Genomic DNA, 21,106 nt, shown 5'->3' with positions numbered 1-21,106 from the left:
AATTAAGATTAATCAAAAACTCGCTTTTATAAGTAGCCTGTTCTACTGAATAACTGTCCTTACAGATACAAAAACACCTAACACAAATCACTTAGTGTCTCTCATAAGACAAAATTGTTCTCTTAACAAGAAGTAGTCACATACAGCAGAAGGGCAGCGTGCTGGCTTACTGCACTGACACTGGTAATTGTTAGGACTACACAGTACCTTGTGAAGAAAACCGTGCTATAGCATACATTGAAGGCAAGGATGTACTGGAAAGAACAGTAAGTAATATCCTGGGAATTACGAGTTCACTCCAGCTGTGAACTCCTCTCCTTCACACCTATTGTAACAGTAAAAATGCACCACAGAGCTCACGTCCAAGCAGTGCTACTGGGCAGCCGTGATAGCAGATTGGTGCCATAAGAGAATTTCCTCTACTGCAATACGGCAACACCTCACCTCCTGGAGGACAAAGTTTGTGACAGGTTTAAAGACATGCTTGGAAGGAGACATGCGGAAACTTCTCTAGGGAAATTTCTCTAGGGGAATACCTTGCTTGTCAAAAGAAATGGTAAAGGAGAAGTACAATAGCAGAACTTACTTGTAAACAGGTAGCATTATAGGCAAAGGAGCTGATAGGTGAGGAGCAATTTCAAGCAGATTTGCACGCTCCTGAAGTGCTTCTTTCACCATCCTGTACTGTAAGAAGAGTGTATAGGTGAATTTTAAGTTACCCAGTTTTGTCTTAACCTGCAACATTTAATGAAAAATTGCTTACCAATGCAAATATCTAACATAATTTTTTACAGTTCTTTCAGAAACACTACCATTTGGTGAAAATTTCAAATATTAAAAATATCTTCCAAGCAAGTTGAGCACATTCATTCTGGTATCTTGGCACATCAGCTGAACAATTTTTCAGTTGAGCACAAAGGCCAATAAGCTATGTTACTGCTAACTATGAGCAGGAAGCCATTAAGGAGGTTTAGGAAACATCCCAAGGTATTGCTTCTATGCCGATTCCCACGATTTAATCCTGTACTAACTCTGAGTTGCAAATGCAGAAGTGTTCCTCTCCAAATCAATGAGTATCAATCAATATAAAGTTGCTTGTTGGGAGAAAAAGGAATACTGATTTCTATAGCTAGATAACTGTATGTTTGTTTTTTTTTTTTACCCCAATTAGTCACCTTTTCTATCTAATGACCATTATAATGACCATATTATGACAATTAAAACATATTTTAAGTTAGAGAGGTTTCAGTAAGACAACAAATTCATTTCTCAAAACAAGAACATCATGCTTCCACCAGACTAAGACAACACAAAAATACATATACATTAACATATAATTGCTTATTTACTGTATTTTCTTTATCCATTCTAAAAATCAATCAAGACAATTCCCCTCTCCCCTACCACCCCAAATTCTTGTCTGGACAAGTAAGCTCTTTTTATTCTCAAGCCAACCCTGTTTCTGCCCTCCCTCCCCAATCTATACACACAGACTAAAAGGTACAGCTATTTGATTGCCTGCAAGTTAATTTATGCAGAGACGGCTGCACCAGTTTCCCTATTCTGGAAAGTTCAGCTGGAGAATACATTTTCCTGTTTTGTACTGCACAGCCACTGTACTCAGTCAAGTATTAAAAAATAAAGAGAAGAAGTTGGATGTAATTGGGATAAGGGAAGTGTCTACTAGCAATTTTTGCTTAACAACCAGCATAAACAATTACCTGCTCAAAATCCAACTTCATGATGGCCTTCTGAAGATATCTCACTCCACCATGGATCAATTTAGTACTCCTGCTGCTGGTCCCTGATGAGAAATCATCTCTTTCTAGAAGGGCTGTTTTTAGTCCTGTGTTACCAGAAAACCAAATTAACTTCTTAAATTACACAATTTGTATGTAATTCATTAAAGACACTTCTCTAGGGTAGAGACAATCACAAGAAAAATTACTCTGTACATGGATAAATTTGTATTCAAAGTGTAGTGCACTGTCTATATTGTAATGAAAAATTTTAGCCTTCTTCCTAAGGGAAAAGTCAAAACAGAACTTAAACAGAAGCACATTAAAACCTGGATATTTCACAATAGAAAGGCATTACAGTACATTATAGGGGCCATGCTCCCTCAAGCAAATTATAGTTTGTATTCATGGCAGGAACAGAATATTTTCATGAATACTCTTAACTCTTTGCAGCAGAGCGCTCTAAATCTATCACACTAATAATTTCAACAGCATCCCAGCCAGGCAGACAACCAGCATCTTTGTCTTCTTTCTTCAGGTTTGCTTAAGAGGTGCCCTGTGATGGGATCTGCTGGCACTGATGTGCTCACGCTCAAGGAAGAGCCCACTGGATCAACACTTTGGAGACATCCCCGCAATACCACTGTGAATCCTGGCACAGCCATTATTTTGCTCCCCAAGGAGTTTGCTCAAGAAAGCTGTGACACCCCAAACCAACCACCCAAGCCTTAATGCTGTTCTACTGAAATAAGAGATTAAGGATTGGAGGAAGACTTGAAAGGAAAGGCATGGTGAACTTCACCAGCAGTGGCAGGGCTCCAATGCAACCTTGTTTAACACACAAAAAAAAAAAAAGAGGGAGGTTTTCCTTAACATGGAAGATATGTATTAACTGAGCTAGGAACTGCAGGAAAGTGAAGAACTAAGTTTATCTGCAGCTTGCTGTGTACTTACTACAGCAGTGCTCATACAACAGACATCCTCCTTTTACACATTATATAGGCAAAGGGCACATACACAAAATGTTAGTTACTAGACACTACAAAGCATTTCAGACACATACTCAAAATGCATGACACTGCCAGGTGCTGACAGTTTCATGAGCACAAAACAGGGTAACCACATGGCTCAGAAATATTCATACGAGTCCAGAACAGTGCTTTACCATGAACACTGAGCATTATAAGGCTTGTTCTGACAAACACTCAGAAAAGAGTTTGCATGTTTGTGTCCCCAGTTACACTGAAGGACTGGAAAAAAGCTTTCTGTGGGTGAAGGCACGCTGCCTCATACAGCAGTCACTATGACCACACACACCCCTATGCTGTCTGCAGTACATCCTGCACATGAAGAAAGTGCTGATATCCTCGTTATGAAGGAGACTGGCATCAGGTTATTTGATGAAAGTTAAAAGAAAGATGAAAGATGTGTGATTAACAGGTGTTTTTTTAACGATAAGATACAGGCAACAGCCTACAGGACAGCTATCACTGACTCCCAGGATCCAGAGTTAAGTAAATGCAACTAAGAACAGCACCACAGGACAAGAACATGGCAATCTTTCACTTACAAAACGTATATAAACATATGTAGAAGGACAATCTGTTGCAGAAATTAGCATAGCAGACCCCCTCCGGCACTGGAGGAATCTTACAAGGCAAAAGGAGATTCAGCGACGCTGTTTCTGAAACCAACAGCAACATGACAGTGATGCCCAGGGAGGAGAGCACTACCTGCACTAGAAGCTGTCCCTCGGGTCCCTCCTTCACCCTCTTTGAGGAGTGATTCCTATTTTCAGTTGTTGAAAGTAGATTTTAACATCTGTTGATCTCCCAAAACTTACATCCTTAAATTATTACTGGTAACTTCCAAAGATCAGAGTAATTTATTTTTGTCAAATGTGACAAAGATTAATGGATATAATCAGAAATAATTTGGTGAAGATGTATCAAAAACACATGAAAAGCAAGATTTGTTGTTAAGTGAAGCAAACAGAATAAAAGAGCAAGTTCCATGAATGAACAGCAACAATACACAATTCATTAACCAAATGCCTAGGAATATTTCACACTTCAGAAGTCCACTGATATGACCAGAATATCTACTCAAAGGATAAATACAGGTTACCTATAATATTTTCTGTTTACATTTACAACTGCATTTTCCACCACAATGTAGCAAAGGCAGAAATTAAGATATCAAGTTACCTTTAATAATACATGAAAGGGTAATAAACTGATTTCGTATTCATCTCCCCATGATGCATACCTTACTGCTTAATCCATCTCAAAGCAATCACACCTTCTGGACAAGTGTTTTCTAATTCAGACTCCACATGACACTCCTGGAGTCGGGTGTTGCCTCTTACTTCTGACGTGACTACATGTTAAGAACCTGAAGAATTTTACAACTATGTACTACTTTTTGTACTGTATTCTTTCCCCACTTCAGTTCCAAGAAATGAAACAAGGTCAAAACACACAGACACTGAAGTAATGATTGATTTCCTTTCATTGGCCAATTTCACTAAAAAAAAATGGATAGACAATGCGCTAAGATAAGCTTTTCTCACAAGTCTTTACACAGCTTTTTGAATAAAAAGTACAACATAGCATTTTAACAGAACAGGAGTTGATGCTACGGCCTCTTTCAGAAACAGAACCTGTGCATTCTCACCTCCATATCTACAGCTCTGTTTTCACTGAACTTGTAAAATCACCAATCATCTCTGAGAGCAGTCAAGTTTGACTAGGAGCTGCTGGCTACGGTTACCGTGCAAGGTGGATGACAGAGCAGGTGTTGGTGCCCTACATTTTCACCCCATAACCAGAACTCTGCACAGGACTGACAGGCTGCAGGAGCTGCCACACCATCCATCAAACCATCTATCAGAGAACAGATGAATGCTACTACACATTCTCAGCCTCTTGCAGAAGTCAGGTGAAAAGCATCATCTTCAACTCATTTTACTTCAAGCTTTTCCTAAGTTAAGGCTACACATAAGGTTAAGATTCAATTCCTCCACTTTAAGTAGCTTCTTAAACCAGTTACACAGCTAATCTCCCACAAGAGAAAAAAATCAGAGCACAGATCTACTCTGTGCACCTGCAGACTGAATGATGCATCTTTAATTGAAAATCCAAACAGACTTCTCTAAATCCGCAATATAACAGCCAGCTATAAAGCAACAGAAGCTGTAGCTATCTCACGTTACAAGAAACGAGCTTGAAAGCCACTATGCCTCATCCAGAATTCATGCTTGCTCCTTTCAATGTGCTTGCTAGAAGTGCTGTGCAAGTGTTGTCTTCTCTTTGCTGCAGATACAAGTGTGACTACAGATAAACCTAAGTAAGAAGCAACAGAAGATGAGAAGTCCCTCCAGGAGTGGCCAGCAAAAAGGCTCATGTTAACATGAACTGCACATAAGCATCTAGACAGTGAAGACTGCTGAAACAAAAATAATGACTTTTTTCTTTGAGTTCATTTCAACTTCTAAGATCAGAAGGAAGTTTTATAACCAGGCATTCAGAGGACACGTCCTCAACCTTCAAGTGATTTTGAGAAAGCCAATCTGATTAATTTATCATAAACCAAGTAATCCAAGAACAAAACACAATTTATTGTCAAGTCTTACCCCTGGTGACTGCATCTAAAGCACAGCCACATCCTGTTGCTCCTCCACCTATAACAAGGACATCAAATTCACGTGTGGTTTGTAGTGCCAAAATCTGCTCTTCTCTTGTGGGAAAATCGTGCTTTATTGGAACAGTCACTGCTTCTGCAGCTTGGACATTCACAAAGGTACCCTACAATGATCAAAAACAAAACATAAGGATCTGTATTTATTGTGTATACAAAAATATACGTGTACATGCAACAACAAGTCACAGCACTTTTTATAAACGTAAAGGAAAACTCAAATATTCCAAGTCACCTAACCTACATATGATGACAATGCTGTATTAAAACATTATGGAACTAATAGTATTAACAACAATAAGGGTTATCACACACTGAAGTAGATAAGATGAAGTAAATATAACGCTGTATTCAAGTGCTACTACTTATAACTAGGAACAGACTTATGTGAAACATTACAGGATGCACAGGAATACACAGGTTCTCAACTTTTTGCCAATAAAATCCATCAAGCAATGGACTTAAAAATTAACATACATTTTAAAGTTGATTATTTGTACAATGGCATTAATCTAAGCTCAAGTTTGACCAAGTTCATAAGAGCACGTAGTTTTCTGTCAAATATAGTATACTAAAACACTGCAGAAGCTATTTCCATATTCTTTTTTAAAAATCTTCTAAACAAAGCAAAACTATATCCTTCAGCATGCTAAAGTAAAACTTTTCTTTACAGCAACAAAGAGTTAGCAGCGTGGCAGTTTGCAGAGCAGTTCAGATTCTTCTGAAGTGGGTTGGGAATCTCTCCAGCACACTGCTGATTTCCCGCAGGCCACCCCTGCTCCCCATTCAGTGACCCTGGTGAGAACGGCTGACATGCTTGCTTAGTCCACCAGCATGGGCTGTGGTTTACATGTTCAGGTTTTAACTCATTTCCAAAGGCTCTCTTCAGTTAATATAGATTTAAAATGAATTCTGGAAGCCTTTGCAGTCACTGAAAGTCAAACCTTATTACTGAGTACATATTTCATACAATATGAACCCTCAGCAATGCCTCATGTAACAGCATAGTAATTGTATACACAACAGGCTACAGGCAGGCATCAGTTATTCAAACAGTTAAATAGGATGCAAGATCCTAAGTCATGTGTGCTTTCTCTTTGATTTCAGCTCCAGGTCTTCTCCTTACAACTTTTCCTCATTCACCATTGTCCCTCATTCTGCACATAGCCAGGCTGTGACTTCCTCTCTTCACTATTTATTTACTGAATACACAAAGGATCCATCTTTTCCAAAAGACAGTAAATTTGTGTGACAAAATACTACTTTCTTACTATTATCTAAAACAATCTACTATTCAAATAATCTCTTTCCATTCGCTACTTACAACCAGCATTAATTTGTCACTGGTAAAGAAGGAAGCTCCCTTATTTATTCAAGAAATGTTTGGAAGTAAAAACTTAAGCTGAATTGGATGACTCTCTCAGTTATAAAATAATTTTATTGCTTATTGCACTGTTATCTGTGAATTACAGTTCCTACAGAAATTGCTCCTAAGCGCTGTCCCACCGTACCAACACCACCACATGCAGTTTGCCCTGCCTTGGTGTTTCAATCACAGCTCAGCTGATCTGCTGAGCTCCCCTGTAGTTCTGGAGAGCTACCTGCTCGTACAAGCCACCTTCAGGCTTTAATAGCTCCAAACACTTCCCCTGGCATGTGCAATGGGAAGGGAATATCCACCTGCCATGGTGGAACAGCTTGACTGACAAAAGGTAACTCAGCCGCTTGCAGCCATCTGTTCCTATCTGCAGCTGAGCGGCTTTCCAGAAGCTATCTGGCCAAGTGGTGCAGCTCCTCGTTAGCAGGCAGTTCGCTGGTTGTCACAGAGCTCTGCGAGCAGACCTGCTGAGTTAAAGGTAGGTGATTCTTGCAACACATCCACTCTAAGGTAACAGCCAGTTCAGCCATGCACATGAAGCCTAAACTCAGGTTCAGTTATTGAAGAGTATTTCTCAGTGTCCCTATAAACTTAGTGCTACTGTACAACAGGAAAATAAAGACTATACGTAGCAGTCATGTCTAAAGGAAGTGCATACTCAAGAGAAAATTAATGATCACGTTCATCCTGTAACCACGTGTTACATTGATTACAATGCAAACAGCTCATGCAAATCAGGGCAGCCACAACTACTTCCACCCTACATGTTACAGCTCAACGAGGAAAACTGGGCTAGACAAAGAGTGCTTAACTTTATTTCTGCTTAACTATATATCAGGGAAGATATGTTTCCTTACTATAATAAGAGGGTGAGATTTAAAACAAGCAAGCAGAAGAAGGAGGTGGATCCTGATCAGCCTCCCCATGGTATCCCCTCCTCACTCCTGCACATCTACACCCATGGCAGCTGGCAGAGACCACCCAACGGGGTACAAAGCCTTGGGGCTACACAGAAGCACCCCAGCACCTCTCTTCCTCCCTCCTCCTTGGGCTTCCCATCCCGAAGCAGCACGAGGGACACAGGAGATGTTTTTCCCGTGTACAGCTGGTACCTGCACCACTGCAGCCTTCCTGCCTGCATCGGCAGGGTAACAGCCAGCACTGCACCCATGGCTCTCCTCAGCAAGCTGTTGCATTAAGCACACGTTTTAGAGCTGTGTAACTGCAGGGAACATACACAGGCCACTGATACCAGCTTCCTACTTTCCCTAAATATCACCCTGCGACTAACAGATAATAGTGCTGAGAAGAAAGTTTAAGACAGATGCACCCGTGGCTTATTTCTGCATGCATTTTGGCTGATCAAGTTCAGCTACATATGTTCCACTTTATAAGCTTTAGAAGAAAATTGAAAATCCCCAGCTCAAGATGAAGTTTTACACTAGATGTCCAGATGTGCCTGCTTCAGCAAAATAGGTGACTATTTTCAAAGTATTTACCTTAACTTCAGGAAAATAGGAGAATACATGAAAAAAAAAATCAGAGTCCAAGAAGTGCTGTCGTCATTAAAAAAAAAAAAATGAAACAAAAAAAAAACACAACAAAAATAGTTAAACTAAACACATTATCTACACCCAACATAGTAGAAGACAGACCAGAGTCCCAAGCAAATAGCCACTGGTACAGCAAGAGCATAGAAATCAGCACACCAGAAACTGAAATATAAGCAAAGTGATTAGCACACTAGGAATTGATAGAGATATGATTCATCTTGCTGTCAATTAAATGTGAGACTGAAGAAAAGCTGCATACAGGGATTCCATCTGCAATAACGTGATTAGTTTGGCAGTGAACAAGTATGTTTACTGAAATAAGCAATTGCTGTTTATATCTACAATTTCTCAGGCAAGAGTTCCTTGAATGGTTTTGATTACACTCTTAGCGAGAAGAAATGTAGTTTGGCAGTTTGAATTCAATCAAGAAGTTATAAAGTGATCTAGTAATCCATAAGCAAGCATTCTTGTTAATTTGGCTAATGCAAATCACCAGGTAGGTTCACAGAGCCAAATTCATCATCCATATTCATTAAAGAGAAAATGGAAGTAATTAAAAACCCAAAAGCAAGCCCTGATGCATTATCATATTATCGCTCCCTGCACTGGATTCCCCGTGACAAGCAATTCCTGACCACCCAACAATGCACCTGCACACCAGGAGGAGAGAAGGATTGCTGGGTGGGCTTCGCTAGGGGGACAGCACTTACAACTCCAGAGCAAAGCAGTGCTTTTCCTCGGTGACTACAGAAAGAAGGACCATTAACCCCTGAATGGAAGCAAGCACGCTAAACTAAATAATACCCACATCACACCCAGTACTAGCCCGCTGGGCTCAATAAAGGCACACAAAGCATGAACACGGCAGTGTTGTCAGCATCTACAAGAATGCATCACCCTTGCCAATCCTACCTTTCAGCTATCTGAAACTGGAGGCCAACACAATTATGTACACAGCCTGCGTGTTTCAAGTCTCATGTAGGAGTCCAACTTCACCTCAGGTGATGTGATTCTTTTCAGGAGCTCCTGATCATTAGGGAATGCACTGTACACACGTTGGAGAGCTGTCTGCATTGTTTAAGATAAATTTCATTTACAGTGGTAGCACTGAAAGAAATTTAAAAGTCTACACACATTTTGCCTTATGTGAAAGTCATTCAGGAGGGACTAGTTTCTTCAGACCTCTGCACTACCATCTGCAGGGATTTTCCCAGCTGTTTCCCTTTCTCTGGAAAGGGATTATTATTATTATTTTTTTTTAATCTAAACCAAAAGCCTCCCTGTCAGACCTAGGCATTTGCCCTCAACATCTCAAGCCACCAAGACTACGCAGAACACTCAACCACCTTCCTTAAGGCTAATAGTTACTCAATAGGAAAGAACACCTCCCGTGTGTTTACTGAAAGAGATTTTGCTTGAATTAGTGTCATTCCTACTTATTCCCTTACAGCACAGCATTAAACTAAGCCAGCTGATTAATTCAGTAAATACCCCAGCGATCAGGTTACCAGTCAAGACACAGAAGTGCAATATTCATCTATCAGCTTAGGAGTTAAATTCAACAACAGTTCTGTCATGTCAACACGTTCCCATCCTCCTCCTGCTCAGCAGGAGCTGTGTGTTGTCAAAAAACAACACACAATACGAGGAGTTGACTGAACCGCTTGTATGCCTGCATATGCCATCCATAATCAGAGGATGTATATCTATATTGCCGCAGTTGCTGTTGCAGAAACATTCTCCCAAATGTCAGCATTTTTATCTGTGTGTGTATAGAAAAATCAGTTGGGATACACAACCTGAAAACCAGGACAGATCTGAGTCAGTGGTGTGTTTTATTTCCGAGGTGTAAACACCCTACAGTTGTTGATATACAGGCAAGGTTAACTGTGCTAACTGTGACATCTTCCTCACAGTCCAGCTTCGAACCTTAAACCTAGAGGGAACATCTGAAATTGCCAATACTCACCCCTTTCAGTAGGCAAACCACCCACTAATATGCTTGACTAACAGATCCAAGGGAACTCCCAGCCATTCTCGAGGGCCAGAAGCTTGCAACCCATTAGCTTTTTCCCTTGGAATTACCTGGGACAGCTGAGTTTCACAAACACCTAATATTAGCTGAGTGAACATGGAAAACAAAGAGAAATCAGTCAGCTACGTTGTGTGTGCAGAATTATTAAACAGGGTCTTTTTTCTGTCAGGGGGTGCCCCTAATTCTGGGGTGCCAGCCACTACACAGGCACCCAGACGCAGCGGGTGAGGCAGTACTTACAGACACGGGGAAAGATGGAGCATGCCACTGCTCTTGCATTTTATTTTTATCTTATGTGATGGATTCTGTTCATGAAACAACAAACAGACTTCCCACAATGTGTAGCCAATTAGTGCACACCTTGGGGCAATTTCCCTCCCTGGCACAGGAAGGGAAGATCTTTGCCCTAGCATATATTTGATTGGCAGGCATTATTAAAGAGAGGACACTTGGGCTGGGGGACATGCCCACAGCTTAGATATGTCAACACTACAAATGGACTGTCCTCCTTTGTGTCAATCCCTCCAGTTATGTTCCACCTGCTGCCCTATATTAGGTGTTTAAGGCAGCAGCTTTAAGGGACATCACGTGGGAAATGTGCAAGTTAGTACAACATGAAAACAACATGCTGTTCACTTGACAGATCCATTTGCTTACACATATGCTGGAAATTTTTCAGATCCTCTGTAGACAGACACTACACAATAGGTTCAGGAATCAAGGAACAAGTGGATATTTCATTCTGACACCATGATCACCTGCTGTAAAGCTTTGCTTTTTAAACTGCCTTTAAAAATTTGTAATAATCATCCAATAACAACAAAACCGGAAACTCTCTGAATCCTGTAACACTGCATATATGACAAATTAGCTATCCAGATCAGTCTTGCCTTCCAACTTTGCTTATTTAACAGTCCTAAGATTTGAAGCTGCAGTTTCTGACAGTAATGAAGCCAGAGTGTAAAATCCTGTGATAAAGACTCCAGAGAGAGTCAGAAACGGCATTAGCAGCTAGGCGCAAGACAGGCAGTCCAATGGGAAGCTCACTTATAAAGCTAGGATTTATTTTCTGCAACAGTATCTGAAGCTATAAGGATCCTGGCTTATCCACTTTCCAGCTAAGTTCCCCAGGAATGACTCATCTCATTTGCTTTACCATTATCTCAGCTGCTATTCCTCCTCCACACAGAAACAGCCAGAAGTTTCAGATTATCATCTATTCGGACCAGAAATGCACACCTTCATCGAGCTAAGTGCAGACTGCATACCATCACTCACTGCTTTACCCCGAATTAGACCACTGAGATCACTTGTATTCCTGGCTGTCAGTTTTCCCATTTTGAATGGGAACCTACAGTAAGCGCGTGGCAGCTGGGCAGCTCAGGGTAACAGCCTGCCATTGATAAAGGGCTGACCAGATCCATTTCTATGGTGAGAAGCAGAAAGCTCCATGCAGAATGTGCACCTGCTCACTTAACTGCTGAAACTGGTATCGTGTGAAAGGGAGGAGAAGGTACCCCCCCCCCAGGGCTCAGGCTTCTTCCAAACCCAGGTGGACAGGCCAGAGCCCTGACTGCACCTACTCCAAACCGTATGGAACACAGATTGCAAATATTGTCAGCCAGGGGCGAGGTACCAGCCTCAAAGCTTACACTTAACAGCAGATAAAACGTGTCTCTTTATATGCATCTACTGACCCTGGAAAACAGTTATTTCATAACTCTAAAGCACAGCACAACTGCGTTAAAAATAAGAGATTGATTTGGTTAAAAATAGTAGCTGATCAACACCAGCTCTGCTTAAAACAATCCACAACTTTGCTTTTACTGATTTCTTTTACTGATTTTTTTTCCTTGGCTTCTGCATAGAGAAGTAGGGGGAAAAAAAAGCATAGCTGCTCCAATTTGGCTGGAAGAAGTAGTTATGACAGTGAATCTATTTTCTACTACAGAAAGAATCAATCCACAAACTGGATTGAAATCTACTGCACCTTTCAGCTACCACTATTTTACTTTAACAGTATGTTTTCAACATCAGCCTTTACTGCTCTGGAATTTTCATCTCATCAGCACGCCTTAATTACCTGAAATACAGCGCTGAAATGTGTCATGAACATACCAGCATCTAGGTTGTGCCCACCCAGACACCAATCACCACAAGAAATGGGAGCCTTGCAACTGACTTCTTTGGCACAGAGCCTATCCTGACACAGTTTTCAGTCTTCTGAACTGGCCGAGAGCTGCCACAATCACTGTCCTGAAGCTGAGATTTTTCAGAGATAATCCTGGTGGTGACACTTCAAGCTGCCACGTTTGAAAACACCTTCCAAGCTATTTACTACTTAAACTTCAATCAATACTTTTCACTCCCGCAACTAAGTGAAACCCCTAGTAGTGTCCAAAAAACATTTTTTAAACATGAAAAGTGATTTACAAGAAAGACCTACAATAGCGAAACATCATTTAATGCCATCCTCCAGATAGCACCCAGCAGATCAAGCTGAGAAGCTCTTGGCATTCCTTTCCAAAGGAAACTATTCGTATAAGCCTAACATACGCTCAAACAGATTTTAAGTTTCATATTTTATCAGAAGTCATAATTAATACTTACGTGTTTGTTTCTATACTGAGAAAATTGAGAGAGGCCAAAAACTGTTGCTATGGCACCTCCTCCAATGAGAACAGTTCCTTTCACTGCCTTCTGAAATGCCATTTTTTACTGTAAGAAAAGAAGATAAAAATTAATAGGCAGTTTTGCCATGTTAAAATCTAGGCTACACAGAATAGACCATTTGTAGAAGCTAATGACAATGTTTTGACAAGTTGAAATTTAGAGTAGCAATAGACTAATTAAGGATTTTCACTGCAATACTAATGATTTCTAAACAAAATGTAGAGAGCGGCAAGCCAGAACACTCTGGTATTTGCTACTGAAGCTGACTGACAAAAGAGTATTTAGACATACAGGTGGATGTGTACGTACGTACATATTTTGTGCTGTAAGCACTTGCCACATAACCGAGTACTTACAATACCATGGCAGAGGCAGAACGAGAGCACCCTGTCATCAAGCCAGATGGCCACCAAGTCCTCACCGCAACAGAGCAGCTGATCTGCTTGACAAGATCATCCTCAGCTACCCTCCATCCCATCAAAACTATTTCTACAACCAGGTTTGCCCAGCAGCACTCTACCCTGGATTCCCAGCAGGAATTACGATTCTGCCATTCGCAGTACACCAAAGCTTGTCCTACCCAGAGCGGTGCAGAACGCTAGTCAGGAAACAGGTCCCTCAGCAAGAAGCAGCGGAGACTGTGGACAAGACTAAGTGGCTTAAAACAAGCGCAGAACTTTATCATCTAGCTACAGAGGTATTAAAGCTGGGCCTATGTAGGTCAGGCAAATTCTTGAAAGGGCCAGTGTTTGGATGCTGAATGAAAAATTTGCATGGAACTGACCTGAATCTTAAGTAGGCACAGCCTAACCCATCTTCCCAGAAGCAAGGCAGCTCGCATCCCATAGAAACAATGTGCAACAGATTTGAGCAGCTTCAGTCAGGGCTCCAAGTCCTTAGGTTACGAGGACACCTTTGTCAGTGCCCCAGATTCACACAGCAGTCTCTACACAAGACATCCAGCACCATGAAGACTTTGAGCACAGGCAGGCGATGCACACAGCCCTGCACACAGCAGGTTTGCAGGACAGCAGGGGTGGCTCTGGGCCCTATTTCTTCTTTCAGTCTGCATAATCATTACTCTTTCTTAAAAGAATTTAAAGCAAACGTGTTTAAAAACACAAGCCAAATAAGAAAACTTCATTTTTAAATGGTGTCAATCTTAACTTTGTTATCTGTGCACTCTGCTTGCAGCACATCCATGGGGGAAAACAAATGCACAAGCAATTATTGTAGGCAAATATGTTAGGTATAGATGTCATGTGCTTGTATGCACTGGTTATTGTACAGAAAGCAAAGACTTGTACCTTCCCAGAAGGTTTTTGAAAGAGCAGCATGTATGTTCTTAGAGGTTCCCACCACAAAGACGCCTCTCTCAGTCTCTAGGTAGAGTATCACACAGTCCATTCAGTTCATGCTTGAGTTTTAAGAAGTACGAGTTTAATCTTTCCAGGACCTGGACGAGTCAAAGGGAAAGGCAACACAATCCCCCTGCAACATCTCAAAGCAAACTCACCGCAGGCTCAGAAGCCACAGCAGCCCTGCAGGGATGGGGCAAGCAGCGACCAGAGGCAGGGAGCAGCCCGCTACCCCAGCACAGTGCTCCAGCAAGGGGCGACCTATGGCAGCTGCAACACTGGGAGGCCACCCCACACCTCCCCTGTGCAACCTAGAATTAATAGAGTGCCAGAACTGACATAAAACAGACCCCTACCACCTTCAGTCTGTCACTGATACAGCGTCTGCTCTACATCTCTGGAAGTACCTATGGTACCCCTGAAGCCACAGCACAGCACGCACCTCACAGGAGTTGAGGTGTGCCATCACCACACTTCCAGCCTCCTGCAGAATATGAAAAACAACACACAAGACAATCAAATCAACATCAGCTCGCATACTGTCTATGGCTGCACAAAGCATATGGCGATGCTGCACACATACACAGCATCCAAGCACTCTGTGTACTATACGTTTCCACCAGACGGCTTCTTCAAGCCGCTAGAATAATAACTCAGCTTTCAGAATGCAAACTGGTGGCGAGCACGAAGCAGCTTCACACACCTTACGCAGCGGCAGAGAATCACTTCAAGTAGGACTACGAGACCCCAGCTTACAAATGCCTGCTCTGGGAACACAATATGCTCTATGATCCAAGATTGTTTTAAAAGAACAAATTAGCATCCTCCAACGAGCCAGCTTACATGTCTGAAAAGACACTGGCTTTCAAGAAAACAAATGGAAGCAGGTCCATACGCTGCTTTTTGTAATCAAGTTCAGCAGCAAAGAGTGATCGCCGAAGCACAAATCCCTACTTTCCCAGTTCAGCTAACAATGAACAAACTAATTGTGAGCGCTGGCTCAGCAGCTGATACGAGGTGGCAAGAGCAGCCCCCAGGCTCCCCGCCAAGCACTGAACGGCCAGGCAGCCTCCAGCAACGGGGCCGGCACCAGCCTTAGGAGTAACAGAGCCCAGAGCAAAGGAAGGAAGCCCAGGAGACCAACTCCTGCCTCCCACTCACCGCCCTGCTCAAGCCTTCTCCAAGGCTCCCTCTACCCGAGGTGAACCACTGCATGCTCACCCATTATTAAACACCAGCTCTCCCAGATAAGAGTTAAAACAATCCCCCACGACGACCACGAGAAGCCACCCACAATGCAAGCTTCCACTCAAAAAGCATCTGTCACCAGCTCTAACGCAATACTACACCGACACGCTAATAGCTTTTGTTTAACCATTTCCTAAACAAAAACCTCTGCTAGGAACCCAGCAAACCCCACTGCCATTGCATGCACTACGTTCTCCTCCATATGCATAAGGAGCTTCAGAAGACTGACTGTCCTTTAGGAGCTGATGAGAAGGGAATGGAAGTTCAATTCAAAACTGGTTTCTAGAAATTTTGGATGAGAAATGCAGCATCTTTGTGGTATAACGGACGCCATTCTTTTGGTATACTATCCTTTTCCACCTCCAGATTTGTACTGGTGAAGTTTTTCACCCTACAGAGCCCAGTACAAGTTGCACAGCACGTGCAGAGGCCTGCAGAGCCCCACTGCTGCCCGAGGACAAGGATGCTTGGCCACAAGAAGTCAGACCTGGGGAGCTGAAATTCGCTGCCTGCCTGGCCACAGAGCTGGCCGCCTTGCATGGAGCCATACAAGGGGTGTAGATAAGGGTGGCAGGGAAAAAGCAAGAGACAAAGGTTTGAGTGTACCCGTACACCAGGCTGCGAGTCACAGCAGCAAGGCAGCTGCTCAAAAGCTGAGGTAAAAGGAGGACCTGCCCAGGCAGTGGGCTGCAGCCACCTCTGCTGTCTGAGCTTTCCGTCCCTACAGGGCAGCGTGGCTGCCCACACAGTGGTGTGGTGCGGTGGGATCCAGCTGCCCACCACCTCCCACGGCCGAGCAGCGTGCTGCCAGCACACACGCCAGGATTTGGAGGGCTGCAGCGAGCCTCCTCGCTCACACAGCCACCTCCAAGCCGCTGAGGCGGTGCCAGGAGGCAGCCCACACCGGCACACGTGCCTCAGGACTGCCTCACTGCTCCCGCACCCGGACCCAACACCATCCCACTGACCACACCAAAACAACGTGTGATGTGCCACTAGGGCAGTTCTGCCATGCTTTTGTTACTCGGTGACACCAGTGCCCTCACTATGGCTGCAATTAGGGCCTCTGTCAGCACGGGGCCAGCCCTCACCCGCTGGGTGGCCGGGCCCGGCCCTCGGGCAGGCCCCACACAGCTCCGCAGAGGACAGAATCAAATGGCCACGAGCACCTTGTTGGTACAAACAGCTTCTTCAGGGACAGAAAGGGAAGCACAGCTTAACGTAAACCACTCCAACACGAAGCTGGACAGGCATCCAAACCTGCAGTCAGCACCTCAGCACCCAAAACGTCTCAGTTTCATCCCAGGAACCCGTTAGCCCGTGTCTGAGCAGACGTATCTGGGTGAGGCTGCTTCACCTCTAGGCAAGCAGAGCCCAGGACAAACAGCCACGGATGATTTCTTGTCTTCGTGGTGGTTTTGCTGTCGCCTGCCCCTCCTGTGAGCAGGGCCCCATGGCAGCACGCATCTGGCTCTGCTCCTGGCAGCTGGGGCTCTGCCGAGGCACCAACCTGCCTCAGCGCCACCAAAGGGAAATTACAGGCTCCCGAAGCACCTACCTGGGAGTTCTTCAAGGTATGTCCCAGGATTGATGCTAAGGACTGCTGCAAGCACAGAACAGGATAAACCAGAGAGCAGAAGGGGAAATGGGAAAGAATGCAGGGCACATAGCTATGGCAAGATTGTACATGAGTGCTAAGGACACAGACAGGAGTCTAAACTTAAAGGCTCACCTATTGCAATGGGTAATAAAACTCTTTCAAGCTGATACCAGTAACTTGTGATCAAAACTTCAGATTTTATAGCAATATATATTGTAACAGCACAGCACAAGAAGCAGCGCGGTCAGAAATACGTCACCTTTCTATAACACAAGCATTCTGAGTAATCAAACAGCATGCAGGGTTTTAATGCTGTAAGCCATCTGACGCTGTGATCACCAGGTCAGGCAAGCCTTATCCTTTGTTTCGATACAGGTTTTGATAAGCAGCACCTTTAGACCCATGCCCTCAGCTCGAGGGCTGGCTGAAGTCCTTGACGGGCTGGGGAGCAGGCTCCGGCAGGAGCAAGGAGCCCTCTGCCGTCACAGGGCCGGCCAGGGGCACGCCACGAGGAGCGGGTGCAGCACACGGCGTGATCTGCCCAGAAGCAAGCCACCCACGGGAACCCTGCCCGGGGAGCCAGCTGAGCGCCGGCAGATGCACGGAGACATCAGCTCAGACTCGTAGCTACAGCAAGGATCCTGATGGCAGCTCGGTGCTACCTGCTGAGGTTTAAGGGAAGAGAAAGAGCTGGTCCACATGAAGGGGGAAGCACAAAGAAAGTTCATCAGGACAGACTCATACTTTCAGTTTCCAAGGAGTCAACACAAGCTATCTTCACAGTAAGAACTGCTCCCTCCTGCACTGAATTTCTCAACGAGTAATAGAGGGCACACTCACCACGATCAAGACGCGTGGTTTTTCCCAAACTGCAGTCACTGCTGCCAGAAGCACCCGCCCCAGAGCTGCTGCTGCCAGTGAGCCCCTGGGCTGAACCCCCACACCCGCAGACCCCCAGGCTCCCACACCACGGCCCAGGGCTGCACTCCACCCCCATTAACATGCCCCCCAGAGCAGAGCTCTCCTGCTCTGCTTTCAGCCCCACGTTTGAAAAAAGAAACCAAAACCATACAGAGTGCAACTTACATCCTGTTTTTTAAAAAATTATTTCAACACCCGTCTCCACCAGAAGCTTCTGTACAGGGCGCCCCATATGACAAGTATCTGCCTCCCTGCAGCTCTCAGCAGGCTGACAGAAGTCCTAGGAGGAACTCGTCTTCGTTTCCCGCAATGCCCAGCCCAGGCAGTTACCAGACAGCCTGCCTGTTGGCTGGGATCTTATTTTGGGTTGTGTAACGCTGTGCAGCCTGCCAACAGCATGCACACACACCTACCAGGTCCCCCACCCCCTCTCAAGGCAGCCGGTATTTCTGTGCTCAGGTACCTTCTAATTATCAAGGTGTTGGGCTAGACCTAAGGAGGGCACGGGGAAAGCTGGTGGAAGAATGAGAGGAATGGAGGAGGAGGGCGCGAAGGCAGCGAGGGAGGATTCAGACGCAGCGCCGCAAGTTGGAGATCAAAGAAAGACGACTACTTTAGCAAAAATGCAGGGACAGATGGATACAAACTGTAAAGCTTTGCAATAAGTGTGACGCCCTGTATGCTGCCATCAGACATGGTGTATGAGACGCAAAACCTGTTAAATTAAGAGAAGAAATCCAATCTGTTATGTTGTATATCTGAGTGCTTTACGAGGCCATTACCATGGAATCTGGATGCTTCGCATTCCGTTTTAAATGAACACATCTAATAAAGTGACTCACTCAATGAAGACTCAAAAATAGAAAACTTATAATCATCACCACTACAGTTTGCATAACTTGCCATTTGCACAGTAGCATTGTCTCATGTTTTTCATTTTTCCCAAAAGCTTCTCAGGTGAATTTCAGCTCCGGGCTGAGCTGGGAATCTTGCACTGCCTCTGCTTCTCCAAACAGTGAGAGACGCTATCCTCAGCTCCCTCTGATGCTGCTTTTGATCCTCCTTGCAGGAAGACTTAAAAGGTAGCCACTGTGATGGAGTGCAGAGCTGCAACAAGCCAGTCAAGCCATAATTAGCACTCTTACTACGGGTAGTTTACAAGTTTAAAGCAGTACTGCTCGGAGTGAGATGCTGACAGTCTGCAGCAAGCATCAATGGAGGAATGGCCAAAGAGTGCAAAGAAAGGATGTGACCATGTCGCATTAACGCTCCCATGATAAGCTCATCCACCAGCTCTCATGTAGCTGCTCTTGTTTGTTTTTAAGAGACCACAGTGGTTAGTACATTACACAGCAAGTCAGACCACGCTAACTGAAGTAAGCGTCTTAGAAGCAAGCAATTAAAGCTTCAATCAGCCAGCAGTGAAGAAGCCTGCCCTGCAGCACTCCGGGCCAGCAGGCGTACCTCTCCCCAGGTTACCCGGGTCCCACCTCCCGGGCCGCCCTGTGCTCTGTTACCTCCCCAGCAGTGACACAAGCAGAACAAAGCAGCACGCTCCGAGAGGCAACCAGAGCTTGTTATCTACCTCACTGGCTGCATGGGCTCTGACACACGCCCTCGTGACTTCTGGACCTAATTCCTGCAAGCCACAGCTATAAACAGAGCCACACACCAAGATAAGCTTCCAGTGGATACATAATGCAGCTGTCACGGAGACAGTACTGAAGATGAGAGCTCCAGATTCCCATCCTCCAGATCTTCTCCCAAAGCCTCTCATGTAGACTTCAAGTTCTTAAACACAAGTTATGGCACTTTAATTAAAGTAATTACCCCAGAACTGCCTCACCAACCAAGCACAGAAACATAACCCGTGATGTACCAGGACAGCTCGCAGGGCTACCAGCCCCTTTAAGCCACAGACCACACAAATTTGTGAATTCCCACACCCAAAACTTAGAAGCCCAAAACTCCCAGAGGCCAGCTTCCACTAATTAGTGGAAGCAAAGCAGCAGTTCAGCATATGGGGAAAGGCCTTCCCACGCGCAAGTAAGGCATCCAGCACGGCTACCATGCCCAGAAGTAGCTGCTTGGCATGTCATGCATAAAAATAAAGGAAAAACAAGGCAAAAATAGTCATACTGCCCTCATCCTCCCTTTGGTCCCCACTGCTTCAAACTTCTTGAAGTGCCTTTTGTACTTAAGTGACCACGATCTTCCCACCAGGCATTAGACGACACCCCAACTGCTTTAAGCACTATCCTACTAGGAATAAACGTTGACTTCTCTCTCCTGTATTTATACTTTTAGACCTAACCACCTTTTCTCCTGTGTGGAGGGTGTCTCATTGATAAATACTTCTTGGGATTTCCAATAGCGATAATCTTGCCAGAAAAGGCGGCAGGTTTCTGACAAGGAGGTAATACATGCTTGAAGATGACAATTCCAAGCACTGTACCTCACAATTAATAGGAACATTAAGAAACACTGAGGCCATCTGTATTTTGGGCTTCCTCATCACAAACACCACAATATATTTTACAAGTTTTACCAAGGAAGTATTTAAATTCCTTCCAGTCCCACTGAAACATCACTTCAAACCCCAGCCACACAGGGAGCGAGAAGCCTAGTCTCCAGCCTGGTTACTGGCTACATTTACACAACGATTCTCGTACGTTTGTTTGCCGATGTAGCCTTCCAGCTTCAATAGTTCAAAATAGTCATTCTAGCTCCCCACGAGTGAGGATTTATTCCAGCCATAAGATCCACCACGCACAGACAATGCTAACTCGCACAGACTGTCAGCCAGCTGCTGCCATCAGAACTGCTCTCACTGCAGCCAGTTACTGGAGGGGCGTTCACCCTGCTTTTTGCATATTTATTCCTCAATCACTGCATATTTGAT

The 21,106-nt window shown here is 44.2% G+C and overlaps 1 protein-coding gene across 6 annotated transcripts in view; it reads right to left on the bottom strand.

The window, feature by feature from the left end:
- GPD2 (glycerol-3-phosphate dehydrogenase 2) overlaps nt 1–21,106 on the bottom strand; it is a 58,114-nt gene that overhangs the window by 33,601 nt on the left and 3,407 nt on the right. For 5 of the 6 annotated variants that reach the window (XR_014618559.1, XM_084289190.1, XM_084289189.1 and 2 more), the window contains 4 exons: nt 13,015–13,122; nt 5,374–5,545; nt 1,722–1,846; nt 587–684 (listed from right to left, as the gene is read on the bottom strand). Coding sequence is in view for 5 of the 6 variants with exons in the window: in XM_084289190.1 (XP_084145316.1) it covers nt 587–684; nt 1,722–1,846; nt 5,374–5,545; nt 13,015–13,116 (497 nt within the window). In the remaining variant the exon portion in view is untranslated. Of the gene's footprint in view, nt 1–586; nt 685–1,721; nt 1,847–5,373; nt 5,546–13,014; nt 13,123–14,384; nt 14,534–21,106 lie in introns of those variants that run through there. The other variant, XM_084289192.1, reaches the window with a different exon arrangement.

The sequence above is a fragment of the Netta rufina genome, assembly GCF_964035555.1.
Source record: "Netta rufina genome assembly, chromosome: 6".
NCBI lineage: Eukaryota > Metazoa > Chordata > Aves > Anseriformes > Anatidae > Netta > Netta rufina.
Note: the sequence above shows the minus strand (reverse complement) of the source record. Positions and strands in the feature narration are given on the sequence as shown.